The sequence below is a fragment of the Carassius gibelio genome, chromosome B22, assembly GCF_023724105.1.
Source record: "Carassius gibelio isolate Cgi1373 ecotype wild population from Czech Republic chromosome B22, carGib1.2-hapl.c, whole genome shotgun sequence".
NCBI classification, from domain to species: domain Eukaryota; kingdom Metazoa; phylum Chordata; class Actinopteri; order Cypriniformes; family Cyprinidae; genus Carassius; species Carassius gibelio.
Window position 1 is genome coordinate 22,054,364 of NC_068417.1, and position 17,857 is coordinate 22,072,220.

Consider the following 17,857-nt stretch of genomic DNA (forward strand, 5'->3'; position numbering starts at 1 on the left):
TGAGACCCCATGAACCTTTCAGTTGTTGCTTTTCAACTGCAAGGAGAATAAATGCAAGGCAAATCGAGTTTAGAGTAAGTTTTCTGCTTCTTGGATGTTTCCCTGGAGAGCATCAGAAATATCTTAAGATTTGTCAAGGTACCAAAGTCAGAGATCTCACTGAACTCGTTCTCATCAAATCATTTGATCAATTTGTATTTCTCCAAAGGAATGTAGGGACCAAAAACATTAATGAGATATCATTAATATCATACGAGAAGCAACTGAGATATAAACAATATCTGATCCATGTTTCTTTTACATTATCTATAGACTGAAATTAGATTCATTGGAGGGCAAATGAAGATTTCCACAGAAGTTTCCTGTTTCTTAGATGTTTCTTTTAAAAAAAAAAACTATTTCTAGTTTTTTTTTTTGTTTTTGCTCCGAGTAGTCAAATGACCAAAGTCCGCAATCAAAAGTCAGACATCTCACTATCGATCTATTTTTGTTTCTCCACAAAGGAATTTTAGGAGAAAGATCTAAAACAAAGTGGATACTTACATGAGATCTCCATGACATCTGAGCTGCAAAAGAGCAGCTTTTAAGCAATAACATTTTCATATGATGTTATTAATTTGGTGCTCATTTTCACACTCTGCAGGGAACAGAAACACAGATGAGATCCCTTTAATATGTCAGTTCTGCTCAAACACTGTAATGAGATTAAATGGAGAGTTTACTTACAGTAAATCCTGCTTTTTAGACATTTCTCCTGAGATAAAGACTCACACGTGGCAAGAGTTTCTGTAGACATCTCAGCAACGTCTCAAGCTGTCATATCTATCATGATCCTTTTCCTACGAGTGCATCTTTTACTAATACTTTGCGTCAACAATTGTATTTTTTCGGAGGACTTTCGGACATAAAAAATAAAGCTGATTTGCATTTCACAGAGAACTTTATTAACTCTCCTGAGCACTAAAACAGCAAACTTTGAGCAAAAACATGCTTCTCAGGGGTGTTCAGTGGGCCAAGAGAAAGCCAAGGAGGAGAGACCGACTTCAAATGTGAATGATCTGTGTAATTAAATAGAATGAAGATATTCAAACTGTAAGATGACCCTCAGGAAAATGTTCTGAGAGTTTTTAGGAGATCTCTTACTGTTTAAAGTCTGCTTGACTTGTAGACTCACCCAAGTGCTCACTGTCCATTTCCATAGCAACAAACCCAGCGAAAATGGCCCAGCTCCGTCATTCCTTACTGTAAGCAATGCAGGAGGCTTATCTGAAATGCACAGACACACTTTGAGGACATGCACACCGATCAGAAATTTCCGAAATATACAGGAGTAGAATTTCAGTAGGACGTGTGAACAAGAGTTCAAAGGCAATTTCCATGCTTTACATATTTGATTGTGACATACCCACAATTATATAAAATGATGCAGCGTTGTGCGAACTTGTTCAGGTTAATGAATTCATGTTGAAGATCTACTCTAAGACACCCTCTAAGTGTATAACACTCAGACTTATGGGATGTCTGGGAATGGGGCTGTAATTTCACCTAAAAATGTGTAATTATGCTATCGCACAACTTGTTAAGAAGGTAACCTGTTAAGAGTTGGAGGAAGACTAATTAAGACTTACCCATTAGGAAAAGGATGGCAACTGCCTTGGGCCCCCAAGAGCCAAGGGCCCCCTAAAATGCTTTTCATATACGAGATGCATATTAAGCACTGACACGAGAATGGTTGCTTTTTACCATGTTTATCACAACGACAACCGTCAGCATGTCCAAGTTGAACACTTGATCTTGTGTGTCCTGCTCGTAGCAAATGAAAATATCATGCATCTGAAGCTGTAATTAAATATTATTGAGCAAAAATGCATATTATATGTTTATTGTTTTAAATGCTGCATACTTATTCATGAGAACCCAAGTAGAGGATGCATACGCAGTTCGTTTGATTGATATAATCCTTAGGTGTGTAAATGTATAATTTCCTTTTCATTATTATTATTATTATTATTATTATTTCAATTTGTAGTTAAAATAACTTAAAATAAGTGCATTTTAAGAATTAGACAGCCTTTGGCACACAGGTACATGCTGGTGACTCATCAGTCATCAGTGGACTTTCCTCCTCCATATGGGCTTTATTTTTCACTCTTTTCTCATTCTCACTAATTCAAGTTTTTATATGAATGAACGGAGGGAACCGACTGTCTTCAGAAAACTTTCCATGACATTTGCATTTTCTTTTTATCTGATAAAGCAGCATTTATGAGCACAGTGCTGCTTTGTTTACAGTCATTACTGGGGAAACCGCTGTATTTCTGATGTTCCAAAAGCGCCTCCTGCTGGCAGAGAATCAATGTGCATTTTCAATAATCACATCTGCAGTTTATGTTCAGACCAATGTGAAAATCCACCCACAAAACCCTGTTTTAAATTAATATCATAATTCATACTTCCAACTCAACTCTTTTCTTAAAAAATCATTTAAAGGCTCAATTGTGAATTTTATCATTTTATATATATATATATATATATATATATATATATATATATATATATATATATATATATATATTATATATATGAGACTTGTGCCGGTATTCGGTAATGCGATATATTGCGGTGATTAATATGCACGATATTGTTATTGTGGGCTCTAAATACCTTCTAAATTCCGTGAATAAATATACATTACAAATTATTCAGAATTTGGAATTTGAAACAACTATTTAAAAAGATTCAAACATTCACTGATGCTCCAGAAGGAAACCAGATGCATTAAGAGCCGGGGGTGAAAACTTTTGAACACGATGAAGATGGCCAAATTTGTCTTATTTTATTGAAAATTTAGTTCTGCCCTTCGTAAGCAACAGAAGATACTTGTATGTTTCCCGGTACACAAATTAAGTACAATTTACCGTGATCTTCAAATTCTTAAAGTTTTTACCCCCAGCTCTTAATGCATCTTGTTTCCTTCTGGAGCATCAGTGAATGTTTGAACCTTTTTTTAATAGTTGTGTTTGAGTCCCTCAAATGTCCTCAGTCTGATAAGATGTATCTCAAAATCATAAAGTCACTGCTGGAAAGGGTTCAAATATGCAAAGATGCTGGAAAACGGAAGAATCTGCAGGAGCTTAAAGATTTTTCTGAAGAACGCTGCTCAGTTTAACTGTTCAGAACAAACAAGGGACTCATGCACAACCATCACAAAACAGAAAGACAGTCGAGGATCATCAGGTAACAGAGCACAGTACTAAGAACCAAGGGTTCCCAAACTTTTGAGTGGGGTTATTTGAATAATTTCAGCAATTGTTTTGTCTTGTGGACTAAATGTAAATATATTTTATGTACAATATCTCACTCAGGACAGTACTAAATAAAAAATAACATGCATTTAGTATAATCTCTCTTATTTTTTGAAAATTACTCATATTTTCACAGATTCTGTAAGGGGTGCCCAAACTTTCGAGCCCCACTGTGTGTGTGTATATATATATATATATATATATATATATATATATATATATATATATATATATATATATATATATATATATATAGGTAGATAGATAGATAGATAGATAGATAGATAGATAGATAGATAGATAGATAGATAGATAGATAGAAAGTGAAAACCTAAATCAATTGCTATATTTTGGTCTACAAAATGAAAGAAAGCCATTATAACATGTACATGAGAAATGTAGAAGCACTGGCCACAACTGTGGGACACCATTATGCAGCAGCATGCATCACAACAAAAAAGGAGCCTGAAGGCTAAATTTGTAAATGTGTGCAAATACTTATGGCCCCATTCATATATTTTGCCTGAGGCCCCCAAATCAATAAAGCCGCCCCTGTATATATATGACTGTTTCTTCATCCTGAAAGGAAGTTAGAGAGCATGATTTTTGAGCAAACGTCTTTTTGTCCTTGTAGGACATTCATCAAGGAACGCCGGATACCTTCATTGTATTTGTGAACAAAAGACTGAATTTTTGGACCGTGAAGTACTTTTTCATAGTAGAAATGTTTTATTAGTAGGTTTTTTGTTTTTGTTTTGTTTTTTAAATACACTTCTGTTCAGTTACATTTATTTCTCAAAGAAGCAGTCCTTCAGGTTACATTTTCTGTCCAAGCACAAATGTACATTCAAACTGGCCTCATTTTAAGTCCAAAATTCAGTTTTAAAGGGACTCCAGAGTTAATTTAACTCCAAAATAAATATTCAGTCACTGTTAACTTACCCATTACCTTCAACCAAAACAAATGAAGAAAAGTGGTTTTGGAATTAGTAATAAAAGAGAACTTCTTTTTTTGTGAAATCTTTATACTGTTATAAAGCCAATTTTACTCTCATAATATTTTATTAGTTTTTCAAGATTTACTTTAGTCTTTATATTTGAAAGTCAACGACAAACCAAAACAGCTTTTAAACTGCAAGTTCATTGAATGTCCAATAGATGTCAGAATACACCAATACTTTCGTATTGTAGTCCAACTCTCTGTCAAATTAAACATTAAAAGCATAGCTCACCTCAAAATCACTGTTAATGTTTACTTACCATCACGTTACAGGTCCGTATGACTTTCTTTATTTTTCGGGATACAAAAGTAAAATTTGTCACGCCCAGGAAATCACAATAAAAGCAGTCCTTATGACTATATTTCACGTTATCAGAAATCACACCATAGCTTTGTTTGAGGAACAAACTGATATTTAGGCCTACGTCGGCGCTCTCTGATAATATTGCCTTCAAGTGGGCGGTTGACCGTTGAACTTGAGGCCTCGAGTGATTCCTGCAAAGAGTCGACTCAAACGAATCATTCATTCACGAATCAGTTGTGAGAAATCAGCCAGAATTCTACCTATGCAATAAGCCCCAAGATGCCATGGTTTTACAGTGAATTGGAGTGCCTAAACCCCCCTTATCTGTTATAAATTCACGTTAAACCACAGCTTCGCGGGGCTTATTGGTTTTGATTGCCGTGGAACACACAGAATTAAACAAAGGTGTATTTTTATAGTGTAATTTACAACAGATTCGAACGCGGCTCAACCAATTAGATTTAAGGATCTGTTTTATCTGTTTTATAATGTAAATTTATGACCAGTTGGTTTCTGACATATCTGGTTTTCTTCATTTTTTAGGAATTTTGTCACTCACTTAATTGTTATTGAACGGAAAATATATTCTTAAACATTTTTTCCTTAATTTTTTGGTGTTTTATTTTGTGAGATTAATTTAGATCTACGTTTATTGTATCAATTTATAGAATAATATAACTAAATAATAAAAAAAATTACCACCTGAGACGCTCTATAACGTTAGGGACCCTTGGCGAGCGCCGTGTTGGGTTTTAACGCTTTTCATTGACGTGGGTAAAATCGCCACGCTCCCTGCGGTCTCCTGCGCGTCTCGACGATCTTTGTGTTGAATGTGATCAGACAGCGAAACGACACACACCGACCGTTGTCAGGTGCCTTGAATCACACCGACGCCGACCACATCGCAACCACCGGCTTTTCTACAGCCTTTAACATCCATATCACCACCTTAAATCTTTAATCAGGTTAGTGTTTGGTTGGTTTGCCTTCTAAAAGCGTACAGAATGAAAGCGGGGCGCATTGGTGCGATGCAGTTCACTGCGGAACACGCGCATATATGTTATTACTTCTTTATTTTTTTGTTATTTATGCACTCAGATCTATCGCTCACAAACACGTTATGTGTTTAATCCTTGGTTTTTATAATACATTTACAGATAAGCCTTACAGCAACACTAATGTGGCTCTTCCGTCTTAAAGTGATGGTAGCACTTTGATGTATACCATGGTACTGAATTAAATTCATGGTATTGACGTTGTACTCCAAGGTACTTTCTAGAATACCATGATACTACAAATGTACATGTTTAAAAAGCCATGATAGTACATGATATTATGTCCAAACCGTGCCATTCAGTGCTTTTTATGTCGGGCTATACCATGGTACATTACATTAGAATGGCATGGTAAATGCAAATCAATTTGAAGCCTACTACTGTATTTTTTTTAGTTGCCTCCTGTAAACACAGCGGTATTTGAATATGCTAATTTTTTAGTTAAGTGGAAAAAAATTATATAGAAATATCATGATATTACAGTATGGTCCATAACCACAATACTTTAAATGTGTAGCTATTACTCAGTAACCTGAGGTGTCTTTCTCAAGGGAACAGTTAGTGGTGATCGGATCAAGCTTTTGGGGTTCAAGCCTACAACCTTTTTATTGCAAACCTTGGCCCTTAACCATTAAGCTGCATTACAATTTGGTGCAGTTATTTAAAATGGCTTAACTTTGGAGTAGTTTGGTGAAGGTTGTTGGGTTGAGTCCCAGATGTGCCAATTGATTAAGCCTTTAGACCTTTCAGAGTGTAATGTATTAAAGAGGTTTTTGAGATGTCATAGTGTCAGTTATGAAGAATAACTGGCTCTTCTGCGTCATATATCACTGTCGTTGGTTTTCACAGAACAATGCATAATTGAATAATGCGTACAGTGTTTTATAACCGTAATATTGATGCGTTTAATCTTCTGTCCCACCACAGAAAGTCAGGCAGTGATCTCGTTCTTTTCAAACAGTATGTTTAGTTGTTTCAAAGACACCATTCAACTTTTGTTGTTAGTTCATACTTGTCCATACGTTGTCGATATAAAAAAACATTTGATTCCAGTTGATAGCTAAACTGTATTGTTTATGTCCTTAGTGGCCTGAAAAATGTAATACGCAATGGAGTTTAATGCCTAAGGTTAAGGGATTTAAAAAAAATCTGTAATCTTAACAGTAATTGCTAGTCATAACTTGCCTCAGAACACCAAATTCTCTGTTGCCGAAATGGAATTGACTTCAAAGGATGGAGGAACAGATAACTGGCACAATGTCCCTGTTATAACACGTTCAGAAATGTCCTTAAAAGTGTTTTATTGCCGTACATATCTTTATAACTTCCTCTTCTCGGGCTGTGCTTGATCTCATGTGATGGTCTATATATAGACCTTCGGTGCAGTGTAAATCAAGAGTCTAATCTGTGGTATCAATGAATAGCCGTTGACCTTGGCCATTGGTTTAAAGTCGATTGCCCCCCTTTGAGTACACTGGCTGCTTTTGCCCCGTTTACTGCAAGCGCTCTTTATGTTCAGGCCTCTTGAACCTGTATAAGAGAAGCTTTATGCGAGTTCATTTGTAGAAAGGATGTGGGTTGCAAAAAAACTTGGAGGTGTGAATGATATAAATAGCGACTTTCTTCCAGGTAATAGAAGAGTCTGTTTCAGCAGTTCAGGAAGTTTGATGTGTTTTTAATTGTGCAAAAATGACATCCAATCAGAATGATACGCTTTGTGAGCTTTACCTGGTTTTTTATCGTAAACTGGTTTTGCTGGATTTCATCACGGGCAATGACACGAGACTGTCTGTTGGCATATGTGTTGATGTGTAGATTGAGCCGAGTTGACATTTATTGACGTTGTCTTGAAAGCACCTTGGAAACACCTCTACATTTCCCTCAGAATCTGTCTTCAGAAAAAATTTCCCTCGGTAGAGTCAAAGAAGTAATTCAGCCAAAAATGAAACTTTGCAAAGATTTACTCACCCTTGGGTCTTGCAGTATTTAGATGAGTTAGTTTCTTCATCTATACATATTAGGAGGAATTTAGTATTACACCAATCGCTCAGTGCTTACCAGTGGATCCTCTGCAGTGAATGGGTGCCGTCAGAATGAGGTGTTTGCTATTCATAATACTGATTTCTCCATTGAAAGAGGTATCTTGCCTGAATCAGGAGAGAAATACACACAGATTAAAAATTGTTTGCGGGTAAAAGGTGTTCTAAACACAGGCGATGGACTCATATTTTGGCCAGAAGTGATGGTTAAAAGACCTCAATGATGGATTTGTGTCTTAGAAACATGCTGTTTTTCACTTCACAAGATGTTAATTGATGGACAGAGTAAGTAAATGTTCAGGAAATTTTCATTATGAATGAACTATCCCTTTAAGACTTTTGGTAGTTTCATTGGAATGCTGGTAGTGGAACCATAAAGGTCTTTAAGGTGTCATTTTTAATTATGTAATGACTTCTGATCCTATGTTTCTTACACCAACCACATTTTTTACCGTGGAAGCAAACAGAATGCATTTTGCATTCAGAAAATTTCCTCAAGAGATTTGCTCTGACAGCAGGCCTCAGCGGGGATAATTTCGCCTGCGTGTGTAGCTCAGGAAAAGGCCCTTTTTGGCCTGGAGTAAAGGGCTTGCTCACTGGGATCAACTGTTGTTTTGTTTGGCTGTCAAATCAGTTGTAATATTCTGGCTGAAGCTCCTTTAAAAACATCCTGGTTGCATAATAGCCATGTTCTAAAATATGTTTCTCAAAAATGTTAACCGAACATATCAATTCTAAAATCCAACATTATCTGTTTAGTAACCATCGTGATTTAATTTAATAAACTTCAACTTAAAGCAGTGAAATTGCTTGACAAGCAAAGGAGGAGGGACGTTTTCATTCCGAGAGAATTCGATTGGACGAAAATTTGTATAGTGCAGGATGATGTCATCAATATTTTTGGTTCTATTTCCCAAAAAAAAACTGTAAATTGAAACTTTTTCCTGTTCTAGAATGCTATTAGCATTTTTTTTTTTAGAATATTCCAAAGACTTTTTAAGGAGATTTGTAGACTTCTCGCACACAGATTTTTGCACATATTTACATGTCATTTGCACAATATAGTCAACTTCTTTGACAGTGTTTTCTGGAATCACTGACTGGATCAACCTGTTCTTGTTGCTTTTTTTCAACCCTCCAGAAAAAAAAATTACATACAGGAGAAGCAAGTAAAACAGACAGGAAGAGGAGTGCTGTAAATACTATGAAAATAAAAAAAATTTGCAAGTTAAAAACGCAAGAGTCAAATCATAGATGTTTTGTCAGCGTATTTCTATAATGTACATTCAATTGCACAAATACTTGTGAACTGTGGTTATATTACAGTGCTGTATCAACAAATACTGATGGTAACAACTGTAAATAATTTCATTATACTCGCCTACTTGTGACGTTTAAGTACAAATACAGTGTAATTAGTCTTGTGGCGCCACACTGGCTATTTACACAGATGTTTTCAGGAATACGGTTTAAAGCACTGTTTATTTTAGTTTTTGGAAGTTGTGAAATGAATTTTTACAGCTGGAAATTGTACTTCCATTGTGTGTAAATTGAAATTTCTTGAAAAAAATAGCATATAGTTTTATTATAACATTTCTTTAATATATTATAATAAGTGCTATGTGATTTTCACGGTATCTTGTGATGTTTAAGTACAAACCGAGAGGCTAGGATTTGTTGACACAACTGCAAAACTACTTTAGGAGATAATATCAAGAATATTTACTTGAGTTGTCAGTCTTTACTTAAAAAAAAACAAAAAACATTTGGTTTCTTAGAGCTAGAATTTTGCAAATTTAGTAATTCCATTAAGTGCTTCTCAGCTTCGGTGTGATCAAATTAAGGAGACTGGGGAAAGAAATGTGCTTGATTTTATTACAGAATTTTATCAAGATGTGGGCAGCGTTTTAGTCATTTGAGTAGTAATAACACCTATCATGTGCAAATTTAATCAGGCCTAATTTGCAACTTAAGTACTTTTACTATCAGTCCGTGGGTGTGTTAGTTAAGGTTTCAGGTTTAGTTTCAAGTTAGCCAAGTTGGCTAACCTGAAATTCTGTCAGTCAACAGATTAATCTTTTTTAATATTGTCAGTACAGTACAATAACCTCTTTGAACAACTCCTGGTGAAAACGCTAGAGCCTATTTTAAATTATTCATCAGCATTTTCCATAGCTGTCTATGGTTACGTAAGTTTCCGAGGGAAAAGGCACTTTCTCTGTGAATGCTGTTCCACTCTATTTCAGGCACTCGCGCCCCTCAGGGTTCCACTAGAACTCTTGCAAGTTCTAACAATGTCATATTTCCAGGATGCCAAAAATAAAACAAACAAACTACAAGTTTTCCCATTGCATTTGTGGTGTAAATCATTTAGCCTGATAGTTACAATATAATTTGAGTAATTACAAAAGGTGCTATGCAGCAGGCGCAATGATATTACGCAGGAATGAGAGTATAGTTCCTAGCCATATCGGCCTAGAAAATTACAGCTTTTCATTTTCCGTCGGTCTCGGTACATGATGTAACTACAAAAGATTCAAGTTTTAAATAGGAAAAAAATATAGAAACTCTTTGGTCATTTTTGAGGGAGATGCTAACGGTCTAATAAAATCCAATTATCTATGCTAAGCTAAGCTAAAAGTGCTAACGCCAGACCCGGAGGTCGGCTGGATGGATTCAAAAATGGTAAAACAAACTCAAGTTTAACTCTAGGGAGTTGGAAAATGAGCCTATTTTCAAAAATAGTGGAGTGTTTCTTTAAAATGTAGTTTTGTAGATATCTATTAGTAATTTAGTCATAAAAGTACTTTTAAGCAAGACTATAAACATTTTACTGTGTTTTTTTTTTTTAACCGAACAGTTACAAAACATCCTAGTTTATATTTTTATCAGCAGTATTTTGAATAAACAAGACATATAAAATGTGGATAAAGAAACAGGCCATCCAAGATGTAGATGAGTTTTTCTTCATTCAGATTTGGAGAAATGTACCATTTGATCCATCAGTTGTTCAATAGTGGATACTCTGCAGTGAATGGGTGCCATCAGAATGAGAGTCCAAACAGCTGATAAAAACATCACAATAATCCGAAAGACTCCAGTCGTTTGTACTGTTTGTATGTAAGAAACCCATAATTAAGACTTTTTCAACTTCAAAATGTATTCTCCCACTAAAATATGAGTCCTCTATCCATAATTATTGTTTTCGTCGATGAAACAAATGTCTGAATCAGGAGAGAAATATGCACATATCAAGAAGCTACCTTTTACAAGCAAAAACAGTTCTAATCAATCAATTAATTATAAATCAATAAATTGGTGGATTTTGATGTGAGAGGACAAAGGATGTTTTTTTTTAATGGAGAAAGTGTTATTATTGACCCCTATATTAGCTGAAAGTGACAGTGTAAAGTTAACCTGCCTTAAAGAACTTGAACTTGTTTTCTTCTCAAGACAAAATTGATGGACTTGATTAATGTGGATTATTATTGTGATGTTTTTATCAGCAGTTTATACTGATTCTAACGGCACCTATTCACTGCAGAAGATCCACTTGTGAGCAAGTGATGCAATGCTACATTTCTCCAAATCATCTGGAGAAACCAGCTCATCTATGCCTTGGATGCCCTGAGGGGGAAACATCTTCATTTTTCAGTGACCTATACCTATTTAAAAAACTGTAACGTATTTGTTTGCCTATTATGTAAAACCACAATGGTCAAACATTTTAATTGCTCTCAAAGATAATGTTACACCCACTCTTAATACTGACAGAATACTGATAGAAGGGTGTTACTGTTTTAACGTTTTTCCGTTTAGGCAATAACTCAGTTTAATATTTGACTAATTTACTGAGGTGGCATCATTGTTAACTTACAAAAATGATAATAATTTGGTGGATAATTAATCATTTTTCGTAAATAACAGGTAGTGTATTCTGATGTAAAATGAACGGTCGCCTGAGGACGCTCAACCAGCGAGTGTCAAGATACTAAAAATAATAAATACATAATTATGAACGTGTTTACGTGTGTTTATTTTTGTTCTCAGCACATTATTTTAACAGCATTTAATGATTATGAACATAAAAGCATTACAAAAAAAAAAGAAAATAATTATATACCATCGATGAAACCACAAAGCTGACGCGGAGGTATGTATAACTGCAATATAAAGTAATTTTGAGTATTATTGCTATTAGTATTATTTTCTAAAATTAGGTACATGTTATATTAAAGTACATATGGTAATGTCTTTGCAACAGCTCCAAGTCTCACGCGAGTCACTGTCCGAATCCGTTCACTTATTTATTTGTTCACTCCTGGAGAGTGAAACTCTGAAGCGCTCAGTCAGTGTTCAGCGAGTGAAAATGTGCTAATCTTATAATAACCTTGAACACACACACTGGCGAGTAAAATCGAAGAATTTATCAGCCGATGGCTAATTGATAGACATCATTTAGTCACATAGAGTAAAATTTAGTCGCATATGCATAGGGTTGGATTAGTCTTAAATAAGCATGAAAAACTAATTATAAGCAACAGGACAAAAAACTACAGTAGAACAACAAAAAAGTAATGAATTCATCACATTGTATAAAGTAATTAAATGTACTGGGGTGACCCCAGATAGTCAATGCTTCGATAGGAGGAGCCGGATTTGACCACCAATCTCACAGTCGAATTTTCATAGAGATGTTTTGATAATGCTGTTTTGGCTATATGGGGTGCTCTAATGTCTGCTTTCACAAAGAACTACCGGTTTTCTCCCAGTAAGTTAACATACAGCCTATTGAGATAATGCCTTAAATTAGAATCTGAAAAGAAAGAGGCTTTAAATAAATATTTTAACGTGCGTGAATAAATCCAACCACCCCTATAGATTTATGTTTCACTTTCCATTTCCGTGACCAACGGAGGAGCATCTTGTCTGAAACAAGACTCAAATCGACACAGGCAGAGTGAAAGACTGGATGTTTTTCAATCAGGAAATTACGTAACATTTATTCTAGCTATGATCTCACATTTTAAACCTATCTCGTCTGTATCTTTTATCCTCGTAGGGCTTGCTGGTGCAGTGATTTTGATAGGGTTGCAAGACCTGCTCGACACCTTGGCCTGGAGTGGCTTATTGCTTTAACAACATCCATTAAACAGTGTAATAAATATCAAAGGTCAGAAAGGAGATTGAAGTGTTTCTAAAACTGATTATTCTGGGATTATATGGTCATCAATCGATTAATGTTTTAACCGCATCAGAAATGTCACCAGTTATTGTGTATTCAGCCTCTGTGCCTTCTGCTATGTGGCGTCCGCTTCTGCTGACTGTATTTAAATCTGTGCCCAAATGCAAACAAGTATATTTGTGTTCATGTAAAATAACTATTTGTCTTTCATTTTCTGGAAGCCTTTCGTTCAAGGTTTGCTTTGAGGTTTGCTTTGGCCTGACTCCCTCATTGAAATGCCACGGCACAATCTGTTATGTCTGACACCGTTTAGTTTCACAACAATGTGAAACGCTAGACGCCATGTTGTGACCCTGGTTATGCGGTTATCTGTTATGATATCACAGCTGTAGTCACGTTGCCTGGCAGCACAGGTGGAACAAAGTAGTTTCCTTTACATGCTTTGCAGCCGAGCCACTTCTGGCCATCATCTGGATGGTTGGGACAGTTATCTGGGTGCTTTCTTCAACGCTGGTGGTTACTAGGGTCAGTTTGGTGGTTGCTTCTTGCTAGAGTAATCTCTGTCATTTCTAGGGTCTTTTGAGTTATTACTAGGACATTTTTAGTGATTACTAGTGTCTTCTGAGCAGACATAGACAACATGGACATGATCAGGAAGTTCTAGTTCTCAAGGAATTAGTTTGTTCCTTCTAGATATAGATATTTTCAGTTGAAAGCATGATTTAAACAAAAACTACATCATTAATGCATTCAAACAAATGCAATACAGTGCTACTACATCTGTATCCGATTTCGAATGAAATTGTATTTTTTAATATACGTTATGAACAGAACTGTACTGAAATACTTTAGACATTGAGCGAAGGCGCAGCGGTGTTTCCGATATCAATGAGCGAGGAGTTGAGCGGTAGTGGGGAAATGGTGAACCTGGAGTGATTATTAAATACAATGAGCATGGAAGGGAAATTGTTGAATCTCCGCTCCGCTTACGTACACTGCCGAACACCGCCACACAAATGTGGCCTTTTTTCCAATGACTGTCCTCCTACAGGTTTTAACACAGAGTACCAGTTACAAAAGACAGTGTAACAGTCTGTCACAGACAATTCCAGTTGCATTTCTCATCACTAAATTTCCTAAATTATCCTTTGAATATGCTTTGGCCCGCCATCTATTGGCAATATTTTTTGTCCCGATGCCAAACTTACTTGCCAACCCCTGCCTTAGGGGTTCCATATTTTAAATGGAAATATTGTAGCCTTATGGGGAGTTGATTTATGCTAATCGACGGACTGTTATGTTAATAAATGCCATCATTCGGTTACGTTTATTATATTAATATGTTTCAGCATGTTACAGTCATTATATGGTTTGAGTTAAGGTCTTCTGAATTAAACCGTTTATCATACAGATTGTAAGTGTGAATGTCATCTCTCTCCATCTCTCTCTGTTTATGGGTTTTTGTGCGTGCATGCAGTGGAGGGGTGCATATTTTTATTTTGAAATATTTATTACTAGCCTATTTAAAATAGCTGTTTTATATTTGAATATATTTCAAAATGTAATTTATTGAACATCCTGTTTTTCACTCTTCTTTATACTTTTTTTTTATGTATTCTAGACAGTGTTTCCCCTAGGTTTACAGCTTTTTGGGGGGGTTGGGTTGGGGAAAATTGACACAGACACTAACACTTAAAGCCGGGTCTGATTTATTATTAAATAACTTTCTTTTCATTCTTTATGTTCCATCTATCAGGGCTGCACGATAATGGTAAAAAATTATAATCACGATTATTTTGGTTAAAATCAAAATCACGATTATTAATAACGATTATTCTATCCTGCAAAAAAAAAAAAAAAAACTGCTAAAACCAGCCTAGACTTAGCTGGTCAAGGCTGGTCTTTCAGCTTGGTCAAGCTGGTTTAAGCTGGTTGTTCCAGCTGGTATCCCAGCCTGACCAGCTAAGGAAGTGGTCAAAACCCCTCTAAACCAGCCTTCTGACCAGCTTCGACCACCAAAGGACCGGGCTGGATGACCAACTAAAATCTGTCAACCTACTAACTGTGCATTCACACCGCCGGCGTCGAGAGCGTCAATGCGGCCGGAAGTCATTCATTTTCAATGTAAGCCGGCGTCGAGCAGCAGCGAGGAGCGGCGCGGTGCGACTTGGCCGTTGAGAGCGTCGAGGAGAGTTGAAATCAAGGCAACTTTATGGTAATGAGCTATGACGCGGTTGGGCAACAACCAATCGGAACGTAGAAGTCCACCGCTTGAGAGGATTCCAGAGAACGCAGCTCCAATCACATTAGTTCCTAAGCACAATAGAGGACAGGTTGATTATTGCTGTTTCAAGTTTGCAATAATCTATGAGGTGTCCCTGTTTGCGTACAGGGACATAAAAAAATTAATTAAAAGTGATACGTTGACCAAGGTGTCTGAGATTTGTTCATTTTAAGTGAAGGATCTTAATATTTCGTCAACAACAATATTTAATGAGGTTAACTTATAACGTTACCCTCCTTGTGGTTAGTCTGCACGAGATCAACAAGCTTGTTTGCTTTGCGTCCACTTTAAATACAAAATAAGCATTCGATCTACATCAGAGCGTCTGAGCGCTCACGAATCTTTCTGCAGCATCGTGAGCAGAGCGGCAAGAGCAATTTTTGATGCTTTCGACGCCGGCGGTGTGAACGCACAGTTAGGCTTATTTTTTTTTTTTCAGCAGGGAAATGCAATAACAATTAATGTGTCCTTTAAACAACCTGCTCTGACTATACACTGATTTCATTCAACCAACTATGATTATACAAAACTCTTGGTTTTGTTTAGTGTTTTGTCATCTGTATTCACATTACATTTTCTAAGAGACAATTTGTTTGCAAATGGGAAAAAGCCACTCATATTGCACAGTAAATTTGCTCAAAAATCATGAATACACACTGAAAACTAACATTGCCATGCCATTTTCAACATGAAAACTGGTAAAAAAAAAAAAAAAAAAAAAAAAACACTTAAAAAAAAACACATACATTCCAATATATGTACATTTTTCCTCATTTTATTGTCAAAGGGAGGAAAAGCATTTATTCCTCAAACACAACAGATCCATTATTGAAACTCAGTGAAAGTTTGATCATGACCCATTTGGAAACACAAACAGTACAAATGGCGTGCCGAGCCGTTAGGAGGCCGGGGCGACCCCTTATATAATGGTAGGGGAAACCCTGATAGAAGTATCGGATCGGGGCTCGGTATCGGCAGATACTTAAAATCAAATGACTCGGACTCTAGGGCAAAAAACCTAATCGGGACATCCCTAAAAATAAGCAAACACGGTGTAACCAAAAAAAAATCAAATAAAATTAATGTTTAAAAAAATGTCCAATATAAGTGTCAGAATTCAAAAGGCTTTTCAAAATCCAAAATATTTTTAAAACAAGCGCTTTTTGGTCATCTTGAAACTCTTCTGCCATCGTCTTGTCACTCTTCTCGTCATCTTCTCCTCATATGATAAATTTAATCTGATCTGTGATGCAACTGTCATTCGCCACGCTGCATTGAGCAGCCACAATCAGTTTTAATTGTAATGTCTGTTCTCTAATTGAGCTAAACGATTTTTATTACTATAAAAAAAAGAATAAAAAAAAAAAGGGTGAGGGCGGTGCCTCGATGGGCAAGTGACATAACCGGTGCTGCAGCTTCACACCAGTAAAACAGTCAACAACTAATCACAGCAACCCTACCTCTGTTTGGAATATTTTTTTTCAGTTTTATAATCTGCCAGTTGAAAATCTTTACCGCAAAAATGTGACCTAAAAGTAACGTCTTAATGGTTGCTTAATTGTTTGACTTTTTCTTTTCTTTCTAGTGATTTCATTGTGATGGCACATCTGGAGGGCGTGTCTTTGGTATGATTGACAGCTTGCGCTAAAAGGAATGGCCTACAATGCGGGAAGGAAAGAGTAGACCACTCCCACAAACATCATGAGGCTCAACTCATCCTGAATCGCACACACTGCACACAATCACACAAACGAACTTCCTCGCCATGGGCTCCGTCTACCTGTGGAAATTGTCCTCCCAAAAGCTGGGATTCTTCCTGGTGAGTTTCGGCTTCATTTGGGGGATGATGCTGCTTCATTTCACCATCCAGCAGAGGGCGACACATGAAAGCAGCGCACAACTACGTATGCAAATATTGGACCTCAGCAAGCGATATATCAAAGCTCTCGCCGAGGAGAACCAAAGCGTGATGGACGGACCTTACGTAGGCACCATGACGGCATACGGTGAGTCATTGAAATATTCGCTTTTACGTTTTGGGGTTTGAGTTATGGTTAGGATGGCAGGTTTATAGTGGGATTATGGTTCAGAGTTCAACGTATGTTCATATATTCTTTGTAGTGAAGCCCCCATGATTGTCTCTAGTGCTCTAGTTAATTTCGACACTGCTAAAATTGACCATTCGTGACATTCGTAGTTTATCTCATTATTCGACTGAATTTATGATTTTCTCTTATATTCTTTTTAACTTAGATTTTAATACAAAGTAAAACAAACTTGGGAAATCGCAACATCTACAAAATGACAAAAACAATCATTCATTCTTGATGTTTCAACGTAAATTCTGATCACACAGTTTTGTGCTTGACATCTCATCATTCGTATTTCGTATCATGTGAATTTCATTAGTATGTCAGTCGCAACCAAAACAAATTTTCTAGTTAACTTTTTCAACTGCTTGTGATAGAAGTTCAGAACATTTTCTCCTCAACTGCAGCTCCATGAACAACCTGCAACCTTGATTTGAATTCAATTGAAGATGGTGTGGGACATCGAGAGCTGTACTGTAAAGAAAAGCCGCAGTAATCCAAAAAACTGCAGGAGGTGGAACACTGCAGTTGTGCAATTTGCATCCAGCAGTCAGTTTGAAGTCCGTTTTTCATATCAGCTGCATAAATCGACACT

The 17,857-nt window shown here is 36.4% G+C and overlaps 1 protein-coding gene and 1 long non-coding RNA gene across 2 annotated transcripts in view; one reads left to right on the plus strand and one right to left on the minus strand.

The window, feature by feature from the left end:
* Positions 1-921: 921 nt before the first annotated feature.
* On the minus strand, positions 922-4,760 carry LOC127986918 (uncharacterized). Its single transcript, XR_008160991.1, has 3 exons — positions 4,566-4,760; positions 1,175-1,266; positions 922-1,058 (listed from the first exon to the last, which is right to left on the minus strand). It is a non-coding gene; the product is annotated as an uncharacterized LOC127986918 (long non-coding RNA).
* Positions 4,761-5,405: 645 nt separating this feature from the next.
* The window catches only part of LOC127987986 (alpha-1,6-mannosylglycoprotein 6-beta-N-acetylglucosaminyltransferase A-like), a 60,498-nt gene continuing 48,046 nt past the window's right edge, over positions 5,406-17,857 (plus strand). Inside the window, exons 1-2 of the mRNA XM_052590458.1 lie at positions 5,406-5,574; positions 16,758-17,178. Of these exons, the coding sequence (XP_052446418.1) occupies positions 16,938-17,178 (241 nt within the window). The 5' untranslated portion in view covers positions 5,406-5,574; positions 16,758-16,937. The remainder of the gene's footprint in view (positions 5,575-16,757; positions 17,179-17,857) is intronic.